The 27,632-nt window shown below is 35.1% G+C and overlaps 1 protein-coding gene and 1 long non-coding RNA gene across 2 annotated transcripts in view; one reads left to right on the top strand and one right to left on the bottom strand.

Moving 5' to 3' along the window:
• Positions 1–8,386: 8,386 nt before the first annotated feature.
• The window catches only part of LOC138857201 (uncharacterized), a 31,335-nt gene continuing 12,089 nt past the window's right edge, over positions 8,387–27,632 (top strand). The window contains exon 1 of the long non-coding RNA XR_011396233.1: positions 8,387–8,751. This is a non-coding gene — a long non-coding RNA (uncharacterized lncRNA). The remainder of the gene's footprint in view (positions 8,752–27,632) is intronic.
• On the bottom strand, positions 15,253–16,552 carry wbl (endoplasmic reticulum protein 29-like protein wbl). The gene has a single exon (XM_070108387.1). The coding sequence runs from the start codon at positions 16,384–16,386 to the stop codon at positions 15,589–15,591; it is 798 nt and encodes a 265-aa protein (XP_069964488.1). The 5' UTR covers positions 16,387–16,552; the 3' UTR covers positions 15,253–15,588.

Genomic DNA, 27,632 nt, shown 5'->3' with positions numbered 1-27,632 from the left:
AATTGGGTGGAAATCAGAAACATCTTGAAGGTTTTTTTAATTAATTTATTACGCGTGTAGAAAATATATAATATAATATATTTACCTTTGAAAAACGAGATCTCAGCTAAACAACCCTACTTGAAGAAGAAGAAATTGTCATCTGGGCAGCAATTTTCCCTGTCACAAATCAATGAAAACAATTGTGAGATTGTATGAGTTGAGTTCGAATTACTTTCGAATTCACTGTACTCGCCATATCTGACCTCAGCGAATTTACCTGTTCTCAGACCTCAAAGGAATGCTCACTAGAAAGAAATTTAGTGACTATGTAGAGGTAATAGCCGCCTCACTCTATTGATATCTATAATCGGTGTATCTCCCTTGATTGAATAATTTTTGATTTGCCGAAAAAAAATTATTTGTTCTTCCAAACCAACCGGACTTATAAGAAACCAAAAAAAATTTTTTTCTGATTATTTGAATTTACAACAATTGAATAAAGCATCAATGACAACTCTGCTCTAAAAAATTTTAAAATCACGTCACAGCTTTTCTTGCCTCCGAATATGAGTGCATACGTGTTTACGTTTGCCTTTCTGCTTCTAAAGACACTCTCTGACGTAATACGATGTCAGATTAATTGCCGCTTGGCTATCGATGTATATAATGATCTTCTTTATGTTGCCTCCTGCGTTTTTAGCTATCTCAGCCGCTGTCCTTACCGCAAAGACTTTCGCCTGGAAGATACAGTAGTATTTCGGAAGCTTGAAGTATCGCCTGAGAATCAGCTACGAGCAATAAATTCAGACGCTCACTATATTAGCCATTTTTGATCTGTCTGTGTAGATGTGGTTCGTTTCGCTGGCGAGCTTAATAATGAAACGGGGTGAAATCAGTCTATAAGCAACCCTAGCCTCCATATTAAAAAATATTATCTCTCTATTTATTCTTACAAATTACAAGTTTATGTATGGCACAAGTAATGTTCGGCTGCTCTCAACCTTTACTTACTTTCTTTACTTGTTCTTTTATAAATTAAATTTCATCGGTTTTAAGTGAACCAAACAATAATTGAGCATGTGTTGTTTAAGCGAATTATAAATCCATAATTGTAGCGTAATTTTCTCACACCAAGCGTTTACTTATCGGATTAATTATACCCATATATGTTATTATGGCTGCGCTAACACTTAATCCGAACCCTGAATTAATTTAAACGATTAATTAAGCATAATTTACTAGCGCTTAACTGAAGTGTGTAACAAATGCAACGTTTAGAAATTATCGAAGGTATGGCAACATGGTAAAACTTAATTATTTATATTCAGTTGAAATAAAAAAAATACTTATTGTAACATACTAGTGCGAAATGACTCGACATAGTAAAAAAAAAACTATGTCCGCAGCACGGTATGACTCTCAACAGCACTGGAAATCACTTATCGCTCACAGTCCATGAGATATATAGAATGCATAATCATATAACGGATATCCATTTACGACAATCCAGTCCATTTAGGTACAAATAAGGCCTTGACATAGATTCGCACATTAATTTTACACACTATTAAACTTACAGGCATTGTAAGCACTCCAGTTTGCCGACTAGGTAAAAATAAATTTTATCTTGGAACTTGTAATGCTTTTCAAAATTACAACTCATCAAGTCACACTTGAGTACAACTCTTTTCAATATAAATTAAACATTTCTTTGTCTTATTATCTAAATTTCTGTGCTTTTTGACTTCCCTAAAACCATTGGAAAATAGTTCGACAATTTTTGCAATATCTGTTAAGTTGTATTATCTTCTTAAGCACCGGAAGTCACAGTATAGTCAACAATAACAGTTTGAAAAGAATCATATGGCATACACAATAAAAAAATTAAGAGTTTTATGTTTGTCTGGTAGGCTAATAAGCCACTCATAGACCATAGAACATACAAGTTGAACGATCGGAATCAAGTATTTGTATGGAAAGCTTTTTCATTTAACGAGGTATCTTCGGGAAATTTTACATAAGTTATTATCCAAAACAACAGAACTATCTGTGAGGAAATTATTCAGATATAGCTTGCATACAAACTAACCGATCAAAATTGAGTTTTCGTAGGGATTTTTTTGTATTTGTGAAGGGAAGAGTATTCGTTGAAATAAACGTTTTTTTTTGTTTAATTAAACAATATTTTAATAAAAGATTTGAAACACTTTTCAAAAGCAAAGTAAAATAAAAAATGTTCATATTTAACAAAAAACATCATCAAGATCCAGATAAAATAAAATAATTAATATATTAAGCTATGGTAAGCAGTTTTGCTTTGCATTTGCTTTATAAATAGCTTAATTTTATTATATGAAGTCGATAGGTTAATAGTGGCGCACCCTACTATATACACATGTATGAATCTGCATTTATTTATAAACCAAACTGTAAGTTTTACAGCAAGCCGAGATGCAAGTTGCAGCTGTCTTGATTATATGCAAACACTTATGCATATATAGATATATAATATATAAATCTATATAAATAACAATCTTTATTATGCGCACTTCTTTTGGTCGCTTCGTGCAAGCTTACCATCGATCTTATTGTTGCTGTTCAGCAAATGCGTGGTTTTTGAACTTGTTCAGGCAAAAAAGGTCAAAAACGCTAATAACTCGTTGGCCAACTGTGTGTGTGTGTGTAGGAGTGTGAAGAATAAAGTCGTTGACTTCTAAACCAAATTTATTCAACCTTTCGCTGCATCCAATGCAACGCTGCGCCAAGTAATTTCTAAACGCAAGCGCAAGCGTAGCCGCCACCGACAGTGGCACAACGAAATGTGGCATCGTTTGCTCAGTTGCACTCGCTTGACGGCTTATAAATTTCAAAAAAAAAAAAAAAAAATTACAACAATAACAACAAAATATTTTTACTGCCTAGATGCTACAACAATGTAACGCTATAAGCAAAGCGGTCAAGAAGGTTACAGCCGCTAAGAAACACTGTCTAATGAAGCGCAAAAGCATAAGAAGATGATGGCCCGAAGGCAAAACAAAAAAGAATTAAAAAAAACACACAAAAACAAACCAGAAATCCAGAAAATGCATTGAACCCAATTAAGCAAAACACTAGCGCAGCAGACAGAATAATAGCAAAAGTAGCGCTTTGAGAAGGGGACACAGTCGGTGACTAGAGCGGGCGGCGGGATTGTGACAATGATTGGTGTATATGTTTCATATCGCGTTTTTGTCGAGGCGTAGAAGCGCTAATCAAAAAATTTAGAGCCTTCGAGAAGGGCAGCATGCTCCCACAGCAAAGTCGCTAAGCATGCGCGGCGCGTTGCAGCAGCGAGTGGCGTACCTGTGCTAGCCACCGCCACGCCTGTTCTGCCCATGCGCACAGATCGACTGCAGAGCTGCAATAATTTCGGTGCAATGGGTACGACTTTGTGCCCTGAAATGCGAGCAACATTTGGTATGTATGTATATATGTATTAATGTATGTATAAACAATGTATGTATGTATGTTTGTTTGTTGGTATGTATGTTACACGATAATTGTAGGTATGTCAACATCTACCTTTATTTTTTACATTTTAATTGGTTGCCATCTTCTGACATCAACTTCTATTGTATTTTATTGTTGTTGTAGCTAGTCCAATTCTGCCCTTTTCATGTAAGGCATTTTATATTTTTTATGTAAATTAGGTTGAATATATCTCACTGCGTACATAAGACTTTCAAACCCACAAACATGTAGTTACAATGCATTACGCTGTTCGTGGTTAAGATAAACCCAGAGGGCGCTCACAATATTCCACAACGATTATCACTTGAAATGTCAATTTAACTGAAGGCGCTTAGTACCTGGATAGCTTAGGTCGTATGGCTGGTCCTCGCACCAAAGTTAACCCAGGTTTTTACTTGGACAACTATGAATGATAGCTCTTTTGTGATTCTCAAAACTTTTGGACATAGATCACTAGACGCTTATAAATCGGAGAAGTATTTTAAGCTTACCACACGATTTATCTTAAGGCAAGCTGTGCAAAGGGAAACAGTAAATTAAGCTTTGGCAAAAAATATATTTTAGTAGTTGGTTATAAGATCGTTTTTCATGCTTAAATATCGACAGCCCTCAATATTTAAGTGTTTAAGCCAGTCAAAAGTTCTCAAAAAATCCCGAACTGTATCCATCTATGCTTTAAGTAAGTAAAAATAAATCGAATTTTTTTCTTTTAGGCTACCGTTGCTATGGAAACACATTTAAAATTTTAAGGAGATAAGTGCGATAGTCTCCAAGGAACATCACATCGTTTTTTGATCGGCCAGTATGAATCGCAGTTATATGCTATAATGGTCCAATCTGGTTAGGTTAGGCTATGAGGTCGATTCTAACAAGGATCTCACTTGGAGAACTTGGAACGCCAGTCCATTGTGTCACACAAAAACTCCTATGGTATATAATAGATCATAAGACCCTTACAAATCGACAACTCGCTTTGAGCCTATCACTATTTTGTCAGGAGTTTTAGCTTTACCACATGATAGCCTCTTGGATAATGTCAAGTAAGAACCTCTGCGATTGCGGCACGATGATCTTTGCTAAGGGCAAGTAGTTAAGAAGATATTCTGCGTTCTACTCTAGACCAAAAAGAGCTTGCCGTCGCACAGGAGCGAGTCATCGACCAGCACTCAATGCGTCTCTTTCTCAGCGACCCCTCTCTATTTGCATATACCTCGTCGGTATGTGAGCAGAGAAAAAGGCTTGACTATAATCTTAACTTGACTATTATCAAGGATAAGCGCTAGGTATTTCACCTTATCAAAAGTTGAAGGCGTGTGAGGCGAGAGGCACGTCTGGGATCTTATACCGCCGCCTTGGGCAATAATCTATGCTAAATTTTGTGAAGATATCTTGTCAAATAAAAAGATTTTCCATACAAGAACTTCATTTGGAATCGATCAGTTTCAGTCAGCTATATGCTATAATGGCCCGATATGGGCGATTTCAACAAATAAACAGCTTCTTGGGATGGAAAGGACTTGTGCAAAATTTCAGATCGATATTTCTAAAACTGAGCGACAAGTTCATGTAACTACAATAGAAACAAGCACACAGACATAGCTCATTAGGGTGGACCAAAAAAAATTTGTTTTCTTAAGCTGAGGGTAAAATCTGTAGATTATTCAAAAAATAAAATTTTTGGACAAAAAAAATTTTTTTTTAGTATCTAGAGTATCTACAGATTTTACCCTTAGGCTGAGCTAAAAAAAAATTTTACATATTTTATTCAGTCTCCGACGTGGCCTTCTGACTGTTACAAAATTCGTAGCAAACTTAATATTATATAATATAAACTGTTCAGAGTATAAAACTATAAATTTGGCCACAAAATGTGTCTCAACCTGCCTGTTAAATTGAGGTTTCCAAATGATGGCTAATCACTTGATAACTGCAGATTGAATCCTTAAATGAAAATGTGCATGTTTAAATGTTAATTGGGTCTTCCAAAAATTGACGTATCAGTTGAAAGCAATCTATTCAAAATTTCCCATACAAATAGCCAATTCTAGGCTATCAGTAAGCATGCAAACGAAAATTCGGCAAAAAGGTTGCCTAATGCGACAGGTTGCAAGAGAGCAGGTGAGTTCACGGAGACTCTCATGGGGAAACGCAGTTGCAAGGTTATAATTTTCCACAAAATGCAACGTTAATATCAAACATTGACCGTGTGACTAAGGAATGCGCAATAATGTTGCATACAACAGCGGAAAACAGCTGCTAATGTAGTCAATGTTGTTATTGTAATTACATTCGCAGATGCGGACAAGTGTAGCGTATCTACGTGACTGGGAAAACTGAAATTGAAAAGAGCGTCGAATGCAAAGCGTAGCTATGATAAGCGCAATAAGCAGCGCGCGGATCACTTGCGGAGTCAACCGCGTAAAAATAGGAACGTCACATTGCACCTTTTCAGCGTTTTACTTGCGCTATGCTTTGTTTACCCAGCTATGTACATTTGTAGGTGTATTCTTGCATTGTCACAAGCAAAAAAAGATTGTAATAATAATAATAATCAAAAACAAACTCTACCATTGGCAACAATGGGTGCAAACCTGCTGCGCAGCCCCAACGAAACATGCAACAATACACCCCTAAAATGCATCCTTTGATTTACGCGTCGATCGACATGCAACCTGCGCTCAGCTGCACGCAGACGCGATCGTATCGGCGTGTTTCCCACACACCGCTCGACGCAAACACACATCGCCTTCGCGTGTGGAGAAAGCAAACGCCGTACAAGGGCGGCTAGCAGCGAGAAATCTCAAAAACTATCTGCTGCCTTTGTGCGCATCCTTTGCTTTTGTGTTGCTTTGATATCAAAGTCGTTAATTTAACAATAAAAGTCATGTGCTCGTTTACCTGATAGGATGCCTGTGGGTATGGCGAGAAATCAATAGAGAATCAAGAAACCAAGAAAAAAAAACAAAATTTGGCTTTTATTAATGTTATTAAAGTGCTCGCTGTGTGATTTTGGCGATTGTGGCAACAACACGCAACAACAATGCAGACGCAGCAGATGAAGTGGATCTGTAGCGTCCACGGCATACAGTCAGTTGGGGCTTCGGTGCCTTTCGAACCCATTTCGTCCACAATCCGCTTTAGTTATTGTGTGAAGAGTTCAATATGACGAGAAAAAACTGAAAATCTGTAACTCGTTTCATTAAAATAAATAAGCGTCGTTGGTATAAGTAATTCGAATGTCATAGGTAGTATTTCGTTAGTACAAAATAAATATAATTTATTCAATATTTATTTAACTATTTTTAGCCAATTTAGTGACGTCAATGACATTGATTGTAGGAACAAAATAAGGCAGCAAATCGCTTTACGTATCAATTCGTAACAAAAGCCCTAACCGAAAAAACAACTTTAAAGTACTAAACCAAAGCATCTCTTTCCAAAATATAAGCAAAATTTTAAATTGAAAACAACGCGTCAATTCAAGTCATACATGGCTTGGTATTGGTATTTCCATAGCAGAGCCCACTTTATCCTTCAGCGTCGTCCCAGCCAAAGCAGTTACTCAATTGCAATTTACTCTTTCGAAACTGCAAAATGAAGGAATTTAGAATTTCAGACTACTAAGTTACGAGCTCCGTTTAACCTTTGCCCTTTAGAGAGAGTTTCGGTAGGTTAGCTTAGTTTAGCTAAACTGGTCGATCCATGTAACAGCAGTTACGAAGAATCCCACTTGGACAGCTTAGTATAACAGTACTTTTAAAGTAAATTTCATGTTAACATTTTTTTTGGTTTAAACTCTTCACATTTACATAAAAACTATCGAATTTTCGTTTTTTGACTCAAAATTTATTTTAACGCTTAAGGAAAGCATGTTGTCGTTCAAGACCTTTTTTTAAAACTCCAATAATGACCTCAAAAATTCCACAGCTTCTAGAACACTTACCAACATTTTTTACGAAATCAAAAATTTAACTGTTTAACTTTACTTTAAAAGTGATGCCTCTAGATGTTAAGAAAAAGTTTTTTTTCCCAAAATGTTTCTTTTTTATAACCTACAAATTTGACCCTCAGGCTAAGCAAACAAAAAAAAAATTTCGCTCCACCCTGATGGACAGGATCCGCGCAAATTGACAAAACGCCTTGATGCTGTCACAAATTTGTTATAGCGAAAGCTGGACAGTGGCGATGTAAGCGATTAGATGTTTTCACCTCGCGAGTAATTCAATAGACCACTTACGTATCACTATGGGTACGAGGGACGCTTGCTAAGCTCGCACGAGGTCCAATGAGTCAATGCCTGAATGCAAGAGGACAGTGGAACGCCGACTCGTTACCAGCCTGTTGTGATTTAGGTAAGAGTGCCGTTTTTGCTTTGCTTCAGTTCCCAGCGATTTCAATGTGACCAGTAATCCAAACAAGTGAATTAAAATTGCTGATAATTGGGTCAGACATTCATTCCTTATACATATTGGTGTTAAAATAAAACATTTTAAGTGTTTAAGTTCGCGGAATTTATCGTTTTAACAGTGATCGATATCAGCTACATACATATATTGGCAAGGGAACTGTAATGGTGCCGTCAACAATCATATTTTGAGTCCAGTTTGTTTCAGTTTTGGTTGAAATAAAAATTTTAAACTTAGCAGTCTGACGTGTGAAAAGCTTTCGGTGTTTATTGTTTATAACAAAAATTTTCAAATTGTCAATCGAATTTAGGCGAAAGATTAAATATATGATTTAACATTTCTATTGAAGAGCGAAGAGCCATTTTTTTTTATTTGATCAAATAAAATTGCTCCCAATTCATTTCTTCATATCTTACTCTTCTTCAATACGCACACATATCTACAAATGACTTGATATCAAAACAATAAATTCAAATTATTTCTAAAAACTTCACATTCCCTTAAACGTCACATAAACTAGCATCATAAATACCGAACGCTAAAACTAGAATTACCCATTCTTGGGCAAAACAAAAAAAAAAACAGAATTAAATACAAATGCAAACACACCAATGAAGCAACAATGAAATGGGATAGAGATGAAGTAAAGGCAGAAGTAAGAAAAAACGCATTATAACAGGTGATAATAATCACTTGCCAAACAACAAAGTCACTTGCAGACAAAGGTAGTAATGCAACAGCAACAACAACAACAATGGCAATGCCAATGAAAAATGCATTTTCATCAAAGGCAAGACAACAAAAAACACAGTGAATAAAGGAGGAAAACGTACAGCGCAAGGCATTGAGCGAGGTAAGAGCAATAATAAGAATAAGAAATGCCAATATATTTTCGACTATAAAATTTATTCGCATTGATCGCACGGCCGATAGAGGTAAAACAAACACACACATAGAAAAAAGTTGAAGCTAAATAATGGGGATCCGATAAAAAGGGATGCAAGGAAGCCAGGATTGCAATGTGTACACATGCTCGGCACGCAATGACGCAGCGAAGCATGCGCGCAGCCAATGTTGCGCATGCGTACCACGCACAAGTAGGCGGCGGCTAACAATATACCAAAATCTTATAACATACTTGTGTGAAATGCTTTGCCGCACAGTGGCACATTATCAAATATTTTTTACTTAATAGAAGTTGGCTAAGCAGTTGAGAGAGCCAATGAACCAAAATTAAGTAGAGCGCTAGTAGTATCGTTTCAAAGCATTCCGCACACGCAAATATAACCACAAAACAAACATCAAATCGACATAAAATTATTTAATAAGGAGAGAATATCTTTTATGCAGATTTTTATATTGATTTTGTTCGACCCGTTTGAATGCAATATACTTGTACATATATGGTTAGTGCTTCGATCTGAACAATTTGTTGAAAGATTGTAGCGTTATCTTGGATAGTGAGCCGTTCAAAAATTTTGTGAAAATATCTCGTCAAATGTAAAAGTTTGCCATACAAGCACTTGATTTTAATCGTACAGTTTGTATGACAGCTATATGCTATAGTGATCCGATCACAACGATTTCTTCGGAATTTCCACTAATGTCTCGGGGAATAATCCACGTCAAATTTCTTGAAGATATCTTGTCAAATAAAAAAGTTTTCCATACAAGCACTTGATTTCTATCGTTCAGTTTGTATGACAGCTATATGCTATAGTACTCCGATATCGGCGGTTTCTACAAATGAGCAGCTTCTTGTGGAGAAAAGAGCATGTGCAAAATTTCATAACGATATCTCAAAAACTGAGTAACTAGTTAGCGTACATACCGGCATGACATGACTAAATCGAGCTTGTATATAGTTAGCAAAGGTAGTTTCACTGGTATATGGCGTATAATTTACAGAAATGTATATAATGTTTATTTTGCGCTCTTCATCGATAGATAGTTAAATATATTTTATTCCTTAGTCTCTTTCTCAGGTTTCATCAAAATCAAACTAATGGATCGCATAACCCTAAAAGTATGCTTCCATTATATTCAAACACTGTTCCTACATAAGAAGTGTATTATTGCAAGTGCCTTGTAGTTCTAGTTTTTAGTCATACATATTAAAATTATATAATTTAATTTAAGAGCAATGCTGTATAAACTCTGCAGACATTTACATATATTTTTCCAACTAAGTCCCACTGTGTGCCGGCTCCTTTGCTGCTACTGCTACCTGTCGCTGCGTTAAGTTGGCGACGCGTTGAAGCCTCTTGCATATTGCATTGCATTACTGTTTGCTGTTGTTTTTGCTTGATTCGCATCAGATATCAAAAGTGGAGGGAGAGACATTTTCCCTTTTTTTCCACAAATAAAATAAAAATTCGTTACAAAACTAACGAAATTTTGCGGCGACACGCACTTGAGACCACGACACCGACCAAGGCGATGGGAAAATGCCGAGCTCAAAAGACCTACACTGCGAAGAAGCCGAGCAGCGCAAAAATAATACACACTGGTGAAGCAGGAAAATGGGAAAATGAGAGAATGGCGTTAAGGGCAGATTGGCGTTTGACTTCGTTCGCTGTGCCACTTTAACACTTGGCGCGCTGACCGTCTTTATTTGTTCTTGCAACGCACTTGTGTTTATACAAGCAACGTTGTCTGTGTGTGTGTGTATGTGTGTTTGTGTTTTATGCAACAGGATGCAATTTTCCTCCCTGCGTTTTCCACTCGTTGCACGTTCGTACTTTCTTCAATAAATATTTTTTATTTTTATTTGTTTTGTTGTTGTTGTTTTTTGTTTCCTTTTTTTTTTTGTTACTTTTTGTGTAATTTTAAGTGACTTTGCGTTATTTGCCTCGCATCAATGCATTTGCAGCAGCCCAAAATAGCGTTAGTGTTTTTATAAGCGTTTTTTTCACATCTTTCAACTTTGTTGCAAGTGTGTTTTGTTGGTTTTTCCTGTGTTGCATTGAGTAAATGTGTGCGTGGAAATGCACTTTGCATTATTGCACTGGGTCGGGCATTGGATGATTAGGTAGATTTATTGCCATTGCTTAACACTTGTTTTCCTTTCTCTGCTGGTGTGTTTGATTTTTCCATTCCGTCGCTTCTATTCAGTTTTTTTTTTGTTTTTTATACCCTAAACGGGGCATATTAAGTTTGACACAAAGTTTGTAACAACTAAAAGGAAAAGTCGGAGACCTTATAAAATATATATATAAATAATCAGCATGACGAGCTGTGTTAATTTAGCTATGTCTGTCTGTCCGTCCGTCTGTATATACAAACTAGTCCCTCAGTCTTTGAGATATCCAGCTGAAACTTTACACACGTTCCTTTCTTAACAAGGGGCTGCTAATTTGTAGAAATTGCTGTTATCAGACCTCTATAGCATATAGCTGCCATAAAAATTGAACGATCGGAATCAAGTCTTTGTATGGCAAGCTTTATTATTTGACGAGATATCTTCATGAAATTTATTAGCCAAAGCAATGTTGTAGTCAACGAAGATCGGATCACTATAGCATATGACTGCCATACAAACTAACCGATCAAAATCTGTTGCTTGTAGGGAATATTTTGTGTTTGTGAAGGATATTATAGCTGCGGTGCAATCGTAGTTAACGTTTTTTCTTGTTTTTGTTTTTTTTTTGTTGGTTTTTGCTAAAAACAAGTTTGAAGTCTCAACAGCATTCGCTATGAAGTTGCATATACAACACACAATTGCTTTTAATGACGTTTGTTCGTAATTACTTTTTTATATAAAACGTTCGTCGAGTTCGCTGCGACGTATGATGTAGTACAGTTGTTCATGCATTATATAAGCACGCATTTAAATAGATATTCAATATAATAAATGATGTCAATGAAAACCGTATTCGATTTATATAGAAATAGCAAGAGTAGGAGTTCAATAGATTTTGTGGTTAATCCGTGATAATTAAAATACGCCAAACACGTGAGCAGTGTAGAATAAAGTTCGAAAATATGAACCATTAATCTTTTTTGTTATTGTAAATAATTCAAATATTCCGTGAAATAAATTATACAATACCTTTTTAGTTGCTTAATTACGATCCCAAACCACAATAAGGATTACTCCTTAGCTGAGTGAAGTAAGTGAGTGAGTGTCTAAATTTCAAATACACGCCCCTGAGGGACAGATAATACTACTGGCCGTCATTGACCTAATAACTATGCAAGTGTAATGTTCAGTATATATATACATATGTATATGGTACATACTAAGGTCTAGTAAAAAAATCCTTTATTTTTGCATTAAAATTAAGCATTTATTTAACATGTTTGAAATGATCAGATTTATTTTGAAGATAATTTCATAATGTCACTCTCATAGAAACCCTCGTCCTTATTGGCAAAAAACTGGGTGAGTCGATCTTTGCAAGCTTCTCTTGAATCATACGTCATAGACAGCAACCGTTAGTAATCAGTTATTGCCAAGTTCGGACTATATGGTGCATGCGTAAGAACCTCCGAAGCAAGGAGCTGCAGCCGAGTCACTACAACTTTATATATATGCAGTTAACTAAAGCTTTCTATATATAAAAAGCTTGCCTTTGTTTTTATAAAACCTTATATTTGATATCCGTCGAAAAAATTTCGAAATGTAATCATGAGTTTATGTATCATACTTCTGTTAACACAATATATCCGCGTCATTTAAAGAATATGATTTTACTTTGACTTAGGAACTATCTTATGAAATATGCCTAGAATGAATATGAGTTTTGCACTGCGACCCAGGGTCTATTGTGCCCTAGGATGTTAGGAATATGCCTAAAAGTAATAACTCTCCTCATTGAATAAATAATAAATATAATAATATATATATTAAGGCCGTCGAGCGTATATAGTTCTACGCATACAATTTTTTCTTTACAAAAAAAGATCGTTTAACAAAAAAGTATTTGAAACGTTTTACTACATATTTTTACATATTCTGCATTATTAATATCAACTCATTTAAAGACATAATTTTATATAACCTGATGCATTCGACAATCGAGGGTAAATACATATGTATATGATTAGGATGGAAAAGGCATCAGTAGAAAATATTTGCTTTTGATTTCCGTCGCTAACCTCATTTAAATGACGCATATATGATCGCACCACTTCCGCTTGATCACTTTCTACAGGGTGATGCAGTGCCATCGTTTTTAAACAATTTTACGCACATAGTATTGCATACTCTTAGGCGCGTTTATGTAGCCTGGCAAAAGCAGGTCCTGTGTGGTAAAAACAAATAAGACAACAACCACAAATGCATTGAAGTATTCAATACGAAAAAATAACTGTTTTAATGCCACGGTATTAATGCAACGTAGAGAAGTTCATTTGGTGTAGTTTAGAAAATGCATACAATTTAGTTATGGACTAACTTTACTTTAAGAACAGATTTTAGGAATCATATTAATTATTTATTTCACTATAGAACACTCACCTGTGTATTGGACCAAATAATTTTTTTCGAGCGATTGATTAATTTATTTGCTTTTCGAAGTAAGCGCGCAAAACCGAAATATTTGCCTTCGAATTTCGAAGTTTGAGTTATTAAAAAATATAACTGTTAGTTATAGAGAGTAGTCATACAAAATTTAAAAATATGGACGTAATCTACTTTCTCCTCTTATTCCAATAGTGTAACACATCGAACAAAGTACACGATATTCGGAAAAAAAGTTTCTATTTCATAGTCTAGGTTTTTTTTAATAATCAAAAAATCATAAAAACAAAAAATGCAAAAGCTTATCTTTAAGTTTTAGAATTAACTATTTCAATTTTAAAATTTAGTTCAAGTACCAGATATAGATTTTTGTCGCTAAATTACTCCTAATTTTTTTTATCAAGCCGTTATATATATTTACAAATTATTAATTTTTTTTAAGCAAAAAGTACTTTAATTCTAATATAATCTATATACGCCAAATTCTAAATTTTTCAATAACTATTGACAAAAATTGCATAAGTTTAGAATTATAATGGTCCATGTGCTGGGAATTCAGAAAGTGAATCATTTTGAGATTTCTTCATCTTATCTAAGTTAAATTTAGCATACCAGCTAGTCTATCAAAGAAGTCAGTGTGATCTTTTAAAATCGTGTTAAACTAGTTTTGCTCTGAATCAACATTTAGTATGATTCCAGCAGCTAAGAATTACCGATTCGCTTTTCATCACTAAAACAAACTATAAACGTTTCGCGCAACATATAAACATAATACTAGATTTGAGCGCTTGATATTATATTCATTTTTTTTTTTAAAGCTAAGCAATTTTTGGATCTTGACGCTTTTCTTCCCTTAATGAGTCGACAAATTATATTCTTTAGGCTAATTGCGTCTATAGTTTTGTGTAGATGGGAAGGAGTACGCAGTCAGCAAATCAGCCTTATCATCAGTAAAGTTTACAAACTTAACATTAACGAAGTTCAAAAAAAAATGTTGGAATTATCGTTTTTGGTCATCATATATGGTAAATCCAAGAAGCCTGCCGGTTATTTTTATACTTTAGCAAAATCTTAGCTACCTTAAAGAATATTAGGTGGGTATTTTTCATATAATATTATACCCTGAATTATATTAAGTTTGCCACGATGTTGGGAAAAAAAGGAAACGTCGGAGACACAATAAAGTATATAGACAAATGATCAGCATGGCTGAGTCAATTTAGCCATATCCCTCTGTCTGTATATATACGAACTAGTCGCTCAGTTTTGGAGTTATGATCTGATATTTAGACCTTGTCCCTTTAACATTGCTCATTTGTCGAAATTGTCGATATCCGACAACTACAGCATATAGCTGTCATGCAAGCTGAACAAGCGGTATCAAGTGCTTGTATGGAAAACGTGTCTATTTGACGAGGTATCATCAAGAAATTTAGCAGAGACTTTTATACAAGATATCGCTACAATCTCCGAAGAAATTGTTCAGATCGGACTGCTATAGCATATAGCTGTCATACAAAATGACTGAGCGAAATCAAGATAAAGATCATTTTACACATTTTTATGCCAAAAAAAAATACACCTGTGAACGGTATTATACTTGTAGCTTTGGTGCAGTTGAAGTTAACGCTTATTTTTTCAAATATATTATATCGAATGCAGAAGTGCTTATTTTTGTGAGTTACCATAAGAAAGCTATAATTTGTAGCCTACTGACCGCGCAAACTTTTATGACAGCTCAGTATTGCCGGATTGCCAAATTTTTTGTTCACGTCTATTGCCAGTCGCGGCTATGTACTAAAAACTGGTTACCATGACAGAATTCAAACAAGTTCGCAGCACAACAAACCATGGGGCTACCAACAAAAAATTGAAGAACACAGCTACACATACATACATACATACATTGATTTTATTTATAAAAATCTAACAAATAATTTATTAAATGAAACGAAAATAGATGTAAGCTCTGTATATATATGCATTACTTATATAATTTAATCGAAGCTCATAGTCTCTCATTATAGTCCCCTTTTGCCCTTAAATTGTTGCATTATTGCCGCTTTTGTCCCGTCACACACACTTAAATAACTACATTTCGTATTTGTTGTTTTTGTATGTACATATGTATGTATCTCTGTACTTGTACTTGATTTCGAAGCACTTCACTTCAATTAATTTTTATATGCTTATTGCGTCTTCTACAATCGTCTGCCCAGATTCCATTTAGAGCTCATCGCTGCTCTTCACTTTCGTCAGCTTGGTCACACGAAATGCCTCGAGTATATTGAGTTTTTGTTGCAATTCCAATTTCTTGGCATCCGTCACCTTGCCAGCCTTCAGACGTTGCAATCGCTTGGTCTCATCCTCCACATAATCGTAACCCTTCTCATTGATTTTTCGCATATAAATCAGATACGCTTTGGCGCTCGCAGTTTTCGTCTCATCGCCTTCTAAACTTTGCAGCATTTGCTCCGCTTTTGCAATTAACGCCACTTGTTCGGCGTCCACTTTGTTGGCATATTTCTTGACTAATTCTTCAAAGTCCTTCAGGCAACCATCGCGTCCGATATACAAATCCGTGTGCTGCGTTACGAATTGCTTCAAATTGTCCAATGTCACATCCAAGTGTGCGGGAAAACGCTCAAACTCATCCACCTTGCCATGCTTGAAGAGCAAAATACCGGGGAAGTTTTTATCGTCCACCATAAATCGCAGTCCCAGCTCTTTGTTTTCATTCTCGCCATAATCTTTGATGCCGACAGTGGCCACAAGCAGCTCCTTGGTAACTTTGTGTGCAATTTTGGAGAATGCCGCGAAAGCCTCATGTTTATCGCCATACGGAAAGGCAATATCGAATTTGACGAGTGCGTAGGGAAACCGTTCGATCGTCTGATCGAAGTTCAGCTCATCCAGATCCACGCAGCCGGCGCATGAACTGGCCACAGCTGTAGGGGTATAAGCCACAAGCACAATACTGGCAAGAAGCTGTGCGAATTTCAGGTACTTTGTTGCTACTTGCATTGTGGTAGTCTTTTACTAGTTTACCTTATACAAAAACGAAGCTCTAGTATATTCTATCTATTGTATGGCAAGTGGTTTTAGCTGACTATAGCTGTAGTCGTTCTTTTAGTCGCCCTATCACTGCCGGCGTATTTTTCTTACTGAATAAATACGCTCTGAAAAAGAAAGGTGGCTTGAGCTGTTGCTATAACCACCGCACAGCTGTGCTCACTAAACTTCCCGCGCGCCCTTCAGAGCGTCAACAGCATGCCACACACAGCCGCACGTCGCATACATTGCGACACACACATATGTAGTGGAGCGCACCGGTGTTTTTATGGTCATTTATCTATTTTATTTGCATTTTATATAATATTTTAACATTGACTTTTCATTTCATTCTCTCTGAATGCTGATCATTTAAGCGCTAGAATATTTGTTGTTTATTTTCTGCTTGTTGTTATTGCTTTCAGTTACTCAACTACAAAATTGACTAGCTTACAAATGTATATAAAAAAATTACCTTACCATTGCCTCTCTGAAATACACATGTACATAGATGTAAGCGCTCGCCGGCAGGTTGAATGACTTCTGGCAAAAGCTGATTTCCACGTCAGTATCTAGTATCCAGCTAAACATAATAAACACACATACATATACATATATTTTTGTAATACTGTACCTGTGTGAGGTTGTGTACTTGCGAACGTGGTGCCCTTACTGAGTAAAGTAATGAAGTCTACACATATGAACAGCTTTTGAGACGCGCTCAAACCAGCAAGCCGCTCTATGTATATTCAGCGCTGAGAGTAACCGTGCTCTGTTGATTCGCTCTTTGTGTTTGCTCCCATTGTTGTTGTGGTTATTGTTCTTAGCTTGGCTTTAACACACTCCAAAGAAGATGTATCAAATAAGCCAAAACATATTTCTATTGATTCTGTTGATTGATTATGTTTGCTTTTGGCAAAAAAATGTCTTACACGTGGTGCTTAATATGTGACAAGTGGATAATATAAATAATTGTTGTCAAAAATATAGATATACTATATACATACATATATTTCGTTTTATTTAACAAGCCATATTGACTTAGGCAACATACGTATGTAGATACTTGAAAATAGGAAATTGTTTCAATCAAATTTGATGCCATATAGTTATTCCATTCTATAAATCATTAGCTTTTGATGGTCTGTGGCTACACATCTCTTCATGGTTCTGCATAACTTTTCTATGAAAAAATTTTTTGGCTTTCTATGTTACTCGTGTGTTTTTGGTTTTATTGTGTTGTAACAGACACTTCTGCGGCATATTTACGAGTATTTCACTCGATGTTTTACATAAACCTATAGCGGGTTCGCGTGTAACTTTGAAAATATTCACCGGAACGATGTAAATTATCTGTGTGTATGCTTAAATATAATATGTACATCAAGAAAAAAAATACATTAAATCGATTTTTTGAAAATTCTAACTGTATATAACCCCATAAAGCAAAACTTGGTAGCATTGAAGATAGCGGCTATACCACTTTAATGAGATAGCCGCATACTCACAACTCGATAGCTTTGCTGTTGCTTTTATATGTAATTTTTTTGACAAGAGAGCAGAAGCGAGCACAGAAAGGACGAATCGAAGACAGCTATTTTAAAATATAATTAGTTTTTCAGTATATCTAATAAAATAATAAAGTAAAATTTTTTTTACAAGAAAAGCTTTATGTCCGGCTAACAACTACCTTAAAATCTCTTAATCTAATATTAAGTCTTTGGAACGATGTTAAGATGAAAGTTGAACATAAGAATTAGAACTGGTAGTGGGTGTATGTACATACTATATGGTCTGAAAAGTATTGATCTAATGTTGAAATTAAGTTTTTCTGTATGAAAATATGACTTTAGCCTTCGACATAATCTTCTTCTAAACTAAAGCTTTGGTTGTAAAGGTTTTCCAATATTTCTATAGAGATTCGATAGTGGGACGCTTCGAGGGCTTTAAAATAATCGTTGATTCCATCTTGACCTTCTCAATAGAGTTTTCTATTGCAAATGTGAATATTTTTTCTTAGAAAGACTTCTTTGAGTTTTCGAATACTAGAAATCTAAATCTACAATTGATTGCTTTTACCAAACCAAACAAGCGCAGAAACACAAAAAGTTACAATTTTTTTAAAAAGCTAAGATGATGTCCTGAGTTCTATTTTGTGAACATTAAAAGACAAATACATACTTATAAAGTTGATTAAAGGTCTTCTTTCAAACTGTAAAAGTAAACAAAAGCTTACCATACAAACAGACATTAAATTTGAACGAGTATATTATGTTATATGGGCACTTATTTAGCCCATTAATTGACGTGATCGTTAGTGACACAATTAAAGTAAGGCGGTAAAAAATTGACATAACAAATCACTTCTTATCAGGTGACGATCTTTCAAACAATTTGATTGCAGCACAATTAGTTGGGTTAAGAAATTACCAGGCAATTTCAAAGTTTCATCGAATTATTTCGTGAGTGAACAGGCACAATTACTCATGCTAAGCCATTTAAGCTATTTTGTGATAAAAAATTAACATTGAAACACCGACAAGACTGACGGTCAGAAAGGTTTTGCTATGTGTATGGTGGGACTGGCAGGGAATCCATCTATGTACTATGAGCTGCTCCCCTACGGCCAAACTCTTAATTCAGAGCTATACCGTCAACAATTGAACCGTCTGAAGGAAGCAATCGCCTAGAAGTGGCCAGCTTTGATCAATAGGAGAGAAATTGCGTTCCATCAGAACAACAAAGACCACACACATCGATAGTGACTCACCAGAAGCGCCAAAAGCTTGATTGGGAGGCTCGTAGGCATCCACCTTAAAGTACGGATCTAGCACCAAGTGATTGCTATCTGTTCCTGCCTATGGCGTATAATTTTGCTGGTGAAAACTTGCCTTAAGAGACGCTAGTGAAAATCGGCTGTCTCGGTGTTTTGACAATAGGGACGAGGGTATAAAATTATTGAACAAAACTGTGCATATGCGATCTAAATCGGATCTTTCTAAATATGCTAAATAAAATTGGAGAAACTGCAGTGCATTTGTCACAATGATTGCATAAAGCATTGCACTTACAAGCATATTTCCAAAGCCTAGCGAATCGAACTGCGTAGAAACGGTGTAGACTTTTAGCCGAAAAGGAAATTTTTATACTTTTTTTTTTGGTTGTTTTGGTTATAAGCAAATGATTTGTTGTTTTACTATTCATTAGCCATAAGTGCTATAGCCAAATAGTTGTAGCTTTTGTCAAAATATAAGCTAACTACTATGTACTTAGCAAATTGCCAGAACTTTTTAATAATGCATGAACGCCTGATGCGCATTGCCAACGACGCCCACCTGCGACAAGCCGCCAAAGGCCCGCCGAAAAACCAAAACCCGAAATGTTGACTATTTAATGATAGAGTTTCATGTCAACGTGGTGCTATTGACCATATTGATTCCCGCATTTGGGTACGCATATTTACTTTATAAGTGCTCTTAATGGTCACTTTTTGTTCCACTTCAATTTTTTTATATTTTTTATTTTTTTTGGAAATTCTATATACAAAGTATATGTACTCGTACATACCTCACACTGTCATTGTCCTAAATCGGCATCACTCATCCGCACTTCTATTATTTATAACAAAAAAAAAAATACGATGTGTGTGTGTTACACTCAACAGTCAGTCTACGTCAGGGATTTATAGCAGTACATTTCTACATATTAATTAGGGTGGCTTAAAATAAAATAATGTTTTTTTTTTGCTTGGTACTCTGAAAAGTTGTTTGATAGACGCCTCTTGGGAAGGCTCTCGAAGTATATGCTCTTAATTGTAACGGGAAGTTTCTCCGGCTAACGGTTTTCTATTAAGTTCCTATTATCAGATATCAGAGAAAAAAATTAATACCTCGCTTCCAACTACTTGCAAACATATTCTTTTTTTTGGACTTTGTTGAAAGCTCCACAAAATGGTCTCTTACGGTTCTTTCGTAAACCTCACCGTTTAAAAGATATCAACGATTGAAGTTTGACTATTTTAAATCAAATTTTTTTCTCTTGAATATTATAACCCAATGAAAAAACATCATTTTAAATTATAAATATCAAATGAAAACACTAAAAACAAAAAATAAAAAATAAAAAGGGAATAAAATAGTAGCTGAAAGCGAGTTATGAGTTATCTGATAATCTGAAAAAAATAAAAACCGTTAGTCGTAGAACCTTCCCGTTACAATTAAGAGCTCATACTTGGAGAGCCTTCCCAAGAGATGTCTATCAAGCAATTTTTCAGAGTATCAAGCGAAAAAAAACATTATTTTTTAAACCACCATACTGTATATACTTGTATATAAAAATTTTTTTTTTGCCAAAAAAAACACTATTTTTTTTTAACCACCCTACTACATATATATATACGAGTATATCTAACCGCATAGTAAAATATAAAATACTACCTTTACTACACTATCATTAACTCCAATGTCCGTATCTTTTTTGACCCACCTACTCATAAAAAGTACCTAGTGATCAAGTAATTGCGTTCTGTAAACTAATGATCAATATACTGACAACATTTCTATTTATTTACTACTCTCTTATTGATGGCTGGTCCAACCAGGAGTAGGCGGAAATGCGCAATTCCCACGACAGCCAGTTCCACATTACTCAAATTTACCATAATTTCAAGCGGTCAAGGACTGTTATTTCGCTGATCTAACGCTGTTTGAATCGATAAACAGTAAGCAGTAAGACGAAAGTGAGAGAGAGTACAATATAGCTTCTACCCATAGCCTTAACAGCCCATAGAGACGCTTGACAAAACTCGTACCTTAATAATAGAAAATATTTTTATATTATATTATAACATAGATATGAATAATATTTAAAAATAGAAGTAAAAATTATAACACACTTTTGATAGTTTTTGGACGCACATATTATCATTTCAGTTCAAATCGAAACGTTTCAAGTCTTGTGATATTTTATTTCTTTTTAGAGGCAAGAACTTAGCTACAAGTAAAAAAAAATATAGGCAACCATTTTTTTTCTTTTCGTTAGTAGTTACAAATCAGATATCCCAAAAGAATGTATGCCCCTCTCTTCTTGATCTTTCCAGTGTCACCACAAGCAGCTACAACAATGGTCGGTGTGGCAGCTAAGTACCCAAAACCCATTTTAACTACAAGTCAGCGTAGTCAAAACGAATTTGCTGTTACATCGTTCTCTTCTCGTTCTCTCTTATGCGTTATGCGCTCTGTTTTTTTCTCTTTTTCTAAGACTTCAAAACTTAGCTTAACGTGAAAACGTTACTGCTTTTGTACTACATACAAGTATTATGATGGCATAATCATAAATTTATTTTCATGTCTTTATATGGATTCATTAAACCTTAAACCTTGAACTTAAAATATGGAATCATATATTTCTCAATGACTCTCACAATTTAATTGATTGCCATAATTCCATGCATGTTCATGGGTTCAATTAGATCGATCTCTGCTGCATGCTCTATAATTGGAGCAATTTTTCAGTTTGTGAGATAATATGTTAGTTAGGCATGTGCTAGAACTATAATTAAGACTACTTAATAAAAAATTGTGTTAAAACTGGGGTTTCGAAGGATAACTGTCTTCGGCTGACAAGCTTAAACCTACATGGTTATGCTAGACATGGAACTAATCAACTATTCGGAGCTGGCTTGAAGCCAGTAGTACCAATTTGCTTACGAGGCGGTGAAGAATTCTATAAAAACTGGAGTTATACTTTTGCTACACCATAAAACTTAACAACAGTTATAAAAAAAAACTTAACTAAAAAACGCCAAACTTCTAAAGCGAGTTAAAGTGGCTGGGGGTGTAGTAGCCTTGCTTTGGGGTGCGCGAGCCACAAATTGAAGACCAACATGTGTGTCATGCATGAATTATTAATTGACGCCAAGAACACTGCGACATCACTAACACACGCACACCACCAACACCACATCTGCCGCAATTGCCACCGCACCAAATCTATAAACAGCGCCGACAATCACTTACTAATGACATTTCGTGTCCAACTATCTATGGGCACATATTAGAAATGGACAAAATGGACATTTGCAACAAACAAAAAATTTCCAATTCACTGTAATTTACTTCTCCCACCAGCTTGCGACGCCGACGCCAACGCCGCCGCCTCCTTAAGTGCGTCGTATAAATCCACACACAATTTTCGGCAGCCACGCAAACAATTTCGGCTAAAACATACACATTTGGCTAAAACGGCGCATTGAACGAAGCGGAGAGGGTAAGCCAATGCGAGTACATGCGTTAATCACCTTGCTTGTTCCCCCCACCCACACCGCACTTTGCAACGCGTCAATATGACAGGTGTACGAGCAGCCCTTCGTGCGTGTGCATTAACGCGGAAAGACAATTTTTCGGACAATTGCAAATGACGAAATCCAGTTACACATTTATCATGCCCACTGTCCTGCCGAGGTGGAAAATGTGTGTAAAAGCACACACTTGCACAACCTCACCACCACACCACCTGCGCTGCAAGTGCGTATGCATACACGCACGAACTTTTTTGTGTTTTTTTTTGTTCTTTTTAATACCCTAAACAGTGGTTGCCACAAAGTTTATAACACGCAGTAGCATGTCTACACATATATACCCGAACTAGTCCTTCAGTTTTTGAGATATCGATTTGAAATTTTGCAGACGTTCTTTTGTTTCCAAGAAGCTGATCATTTGTCGGAACCGCAGATATCGGACTACTATAGCATATAGCTGTCATACAAACTGATCGACTAAAATTAAGTCTTTGTATAGAAAACTTTTTTATTTGACAAGATATCGCCACGAAATTCGGCACAGCTTATTTTCCAAGGCAACGGGACAATATATATGCGAGTTGTTAAGATCGGACCACTATAGCATATAGCTGTCATACAAACTGAGCGATCGAAATCGAGGTAAAATCTGTATAAACGCTTTTATGAGATAATAAATGCCTCTGTAAAGGGTATTATAGCTTCAGTATAGCGGAAGTCAAAGTGTTTTTTTTTTTTGATTTTTTTTTTATTGTGCCCAATCATTTTGGTAATTCCCATTTAGCTTGTCTTTTCGTCAACTGTTGCCATTGACCATTTGCGTTGTCCTTCATTTGCCTTTCCGCTCCTCAATTCGAACAATTAAGTGGCCAATTGTCATTAGTGGCACACAATTGCAAAGCAATCAAAAATAAAAGATAAACATACAAATAATATGTGTATAGTCATATGTGGATGCGTGTGTCTATTTGCATTTGCGTATGTTTTCGAATTTGCTGCCTCATGTGACTGTCAGTCAGATATAATCGTCAAATGGAATTTTTGGCGGATGAACGAATATGCTCGTAGGCATTTAAATGGTTCGCGCTCTATTGGCTACATGGCTAAAACGAGCGGTCACTTGCCTTTTTAAGCGATTAACTGTATATTTGGCGATTTCAGCGATTCTTAAACCTTTTATGCACGCCCTTAGCGACTCTAAAACCAGGCTTCTTGAACCAAAAAACAAATCATATAGCAATAGCAAAAAATATGTAGTAGTTGCAGATATTAACCATATTTGTCTGCCTCTACGGTTCCGCTCTGTCAATACCGTAATCGCGAAAAAAGTATGGTTCAAAAATAGAAATATTTTCATAAATTCATAACTTTAAAAAGTGTGGATGGTCACAATAATGACGAGGAATGCTATTACAAAAGTGCTCCGAAAATTAATCCAAAATAATTTTTTCAATTTTTTCAAATTTTTTAAAAAAATTTTTCTCAATTTTTCCCAGAGTCCTTAGTAAAATTCTTCTGTTTTTCGAAGATAGCCTGCAAAATCGAAATATTTGTCTTCGAATATCGAAATTGAGTTTATCGAAAAAATCATTATTAATTATAGTTATATCCAGGCAAGCTTAGATGACAGATGATATAAAGTGTCAAGTTTGCTCAGTATTTTTGAAATAGAAAATTCTTAGTCTTCATATCGAAGTTTGGACTTTGACCTCTTACACCATAAGCTGGACAAAAAAAATTTTAAACATCATTTAACCACCAAGTGGTTAAGGGCCATATTTTTACATTTTTAGTAGGTTACTACTATTTGCGAAATTCAAATGCAAAGTTAACGATTTTGGAAGCTTATTTCAAAAAACCGAGAAATTACATTTTTTACGACTCAATTTAGGAAGAGTTACAGAATCGTCGTGTATGTATTCGACGTTATTTATGTTAGAAAAACAGCATACCTGAAGTAACTTCCGTGAGATAATAACTTCTTGGCGATTTTGCTAGAGAATGTTCTATAGCAGGGTCTTCTATAGTAATGAACATTAGTATTTAGATGCAAGTGTTTAAGGAATAAGTCTAAGATTTCAAAAATCTTTTTTTTATTTTTTTTGTTCGTTGACTAAAAGTAGTCTTGGTGTCCTAAAACCACTATTTATTTAGTTGAAAAAATTGTGTCACCGAACATACGTCTTTAAAATTTTTTTCGCAATTTTCGTCCCCAATTGAACCTTATTTTAGAAGGCCATTTTACGAAAAATTTATGAAGTCTGTTTGTGAAGGCAATCAGTATAATACAAAAATAAATACTTAATATACGCAATATTAATACTTAAAATAATTTTTGGTACGAGAAAACTACCGCTTTCAGTTATATGAACCATAAATTCAGAGTATATTGTCGTAACACCGAAAACTAACTTATAAATATTCAATACTAAAGACAGCTTGCCAACTTGGTGACTTGTGCAGGAAGCAAAATTAAAACAAAAATCGTGTAGATTGTGTAACCCTGGCTAATTTGAATATACGAACAACCACGCTGTACGCCCGTTATTCGGGGGAGCACTTAGCTGATTTGTACACGCGTGCAATAAAAATGTTTATTTTTTGTTTGCTTTCACTCTCTTTGTTCGATGCGTTACGGATTGAGGTTACTCATACGCCAGAGTGGCACAGCACAGATGCAGGCGTAGGCGAATATTATTTGCGATACGCATATTTATGTACATGTGTGTGTGTGTGTGTAATATACATACATATGTATGTAAATGCTTGGGTCATGGCCACATATGCGCAGTTGTTGTTGCATGCGACACATTCTGTACAACAAATGACGCTTATCAATCGAACTAGATCAATTGTGCCGAAATTACTTGGAAAATTTTTAGAAAATTCGTGCGCTGTTATTACATCATTTTTTTGGAAATTATAAATAACCGCCATATAATTGCAATGGCTTACTTGTTGTTGCAGTCAATTCCAAATATATGGTAATTGCAGAGAATGATCAGACCAAAAAATTACGTATATACGTAATGGTGAATATAGCGAAGGTTTTCGTTTGTATGTATGTATTACAAGTATATCGAAAATACACTTTAAAATTACTAGTATTATGTGCATGAGTGATTTTGAAAAATTTAATTTGAAAAACAATCAGAATGACGAATATTGTTTGGGAAAGAAGTATTGCCGCAATTTTTAGCATCACACCACATTATGTCTAACATAATAAGCTATTTTAGTGTAAAAAACAAAGCTTAACTATTAACCGATAAATACTGAATATTGTAAAACAGGTGGTCTGAAAATTTTTCAAATAACTTATTTGAGATCTAGACCAAGATCTGGAACGATTTCATTTAAGCCACATTGTGGTCATGTAATGATGTGCGCTTAGTTTCACAAGAAAATCGAAAATCACTTTATTATAAAATAATAATAACGGCTGTTTTTTTTTAGACGTATGATTTTCAATGAGGCAATGCGGTAATTCGCACAACCCTGAATCAGTTTTACACCACGTTTACTCTACTGGATAATGCGTATCCTCAGAGACGCCAGCCAAGTTAAATTCTTGGACATAATAGCAAATTATATACGTTTTATTTACACGCCTAGAAACAAATGGGACTAGAATAAGTAAAGCACCTAATTTATCACTTTTAGCATCGGCCCATATTATTACCAGCAAAATATGTGCTCTTCATTTCACTGAGGTTCCACGCAAATTGATTGATATTTACAGCATAAAGTCAGTCATAGATTCAGAACTTCGTATATTGTATATGTAGGCGCTGTAAGAGGTAAAGTTCCATTATGACCATTTTTAAAAGAGAGTAACCACACCTTGAAGTCAATAATTGTGTAAAGGTTTATTCCGATGTCTTCGTTGGTACTAAACTTATCTATAGTACAAGTATATAGCTTTATACATTACATTGTATAGTGAAAGAATCGGCTGGTATTTAATATTGTGTTATATAAGAAGTATACATTGATTTCATGCGTTTTTACACTGAGGAGGTGCTAAAAAGACAGCAAGTTTGATTTATATAGATTTTGTGGTTTATAAGATATTTATATGAAGAACACTTAAGAAAGCAGTTACGCCCAATTTCAAACCTTTTATAAACACGATGCTACACCCCATTGAAAGTCTGTGCCAATTTTAGATTTTCTAGTTTATTTTGGTAATTGTGTCATTTTATACGAGTTCTATTTACGACATTTCGTGGCGCCGAAATTGCCCGATTGTCCCATTTGTAATACGAATCGCCGCCAAGTGCGATGGAACACTCAAATATTATCAAGATTTCTTATTTCTATTTTACTAAAATAGATATATCGTAATTAAATAGGGTCATACCTACCTATAATCCTATATATAGTAATTTTATTTTAAAACAAACAACCATAAAATTGTTGAAAATATTAACCACTGTGCAACATGTTGCGAGTACGTAAAAATAGAACGTGAATAATTATGAAAATTTAAAACACCTGCCTTGCCAAATGTATCGGTTCTCATACTTTGGTTCAAAATTGAAAATTTCGACAAATACATATGTGATGAAAGTTATAGCATTAGCTAATTACACACTCATATATATATATGTACACATATATACAACGCATATGTCAATTCGTATCCTCGAATAAAAATCAATTCTAAGAAACAACAATTTAGTAATAAATTTTTAAAATTTGGTATGAGTTCGTGATTTGAAAACCACAAAGATATTTTAGGACAATTATTACACACATTTTCAACTATATGTGTATATATGTATGTAAATTCGTATTCTAGTGAAATTGCGTGTTGCAACATGCGTGTCGCTATTACAACCTGCGCGCATCTGGCATGAAAGCCAACGAATAAAAACGATTGTGTGATGAAAGGTGTAAATGTTACCAGTACGAATAG

Source organism: Bactrocera oleae, chromosome 4, assembly GCF_042242935.1.
Source record: "Bactrocera oleae isolate idBacOlea1 chromosome 4, idBacOlea1, whole genome shotgun sequence".
NCBI classification, from domain to species: Eukaryota; Metazoa; Arthropoda; class Insecta; order Diptera; family Tephritidae; genus Bactrocera; species Bactrocera oleae.
Note: the sequence above shows the minus strand (reverse complement) of the source record. Positions and strands in the feature narration are given on the sequence as shown.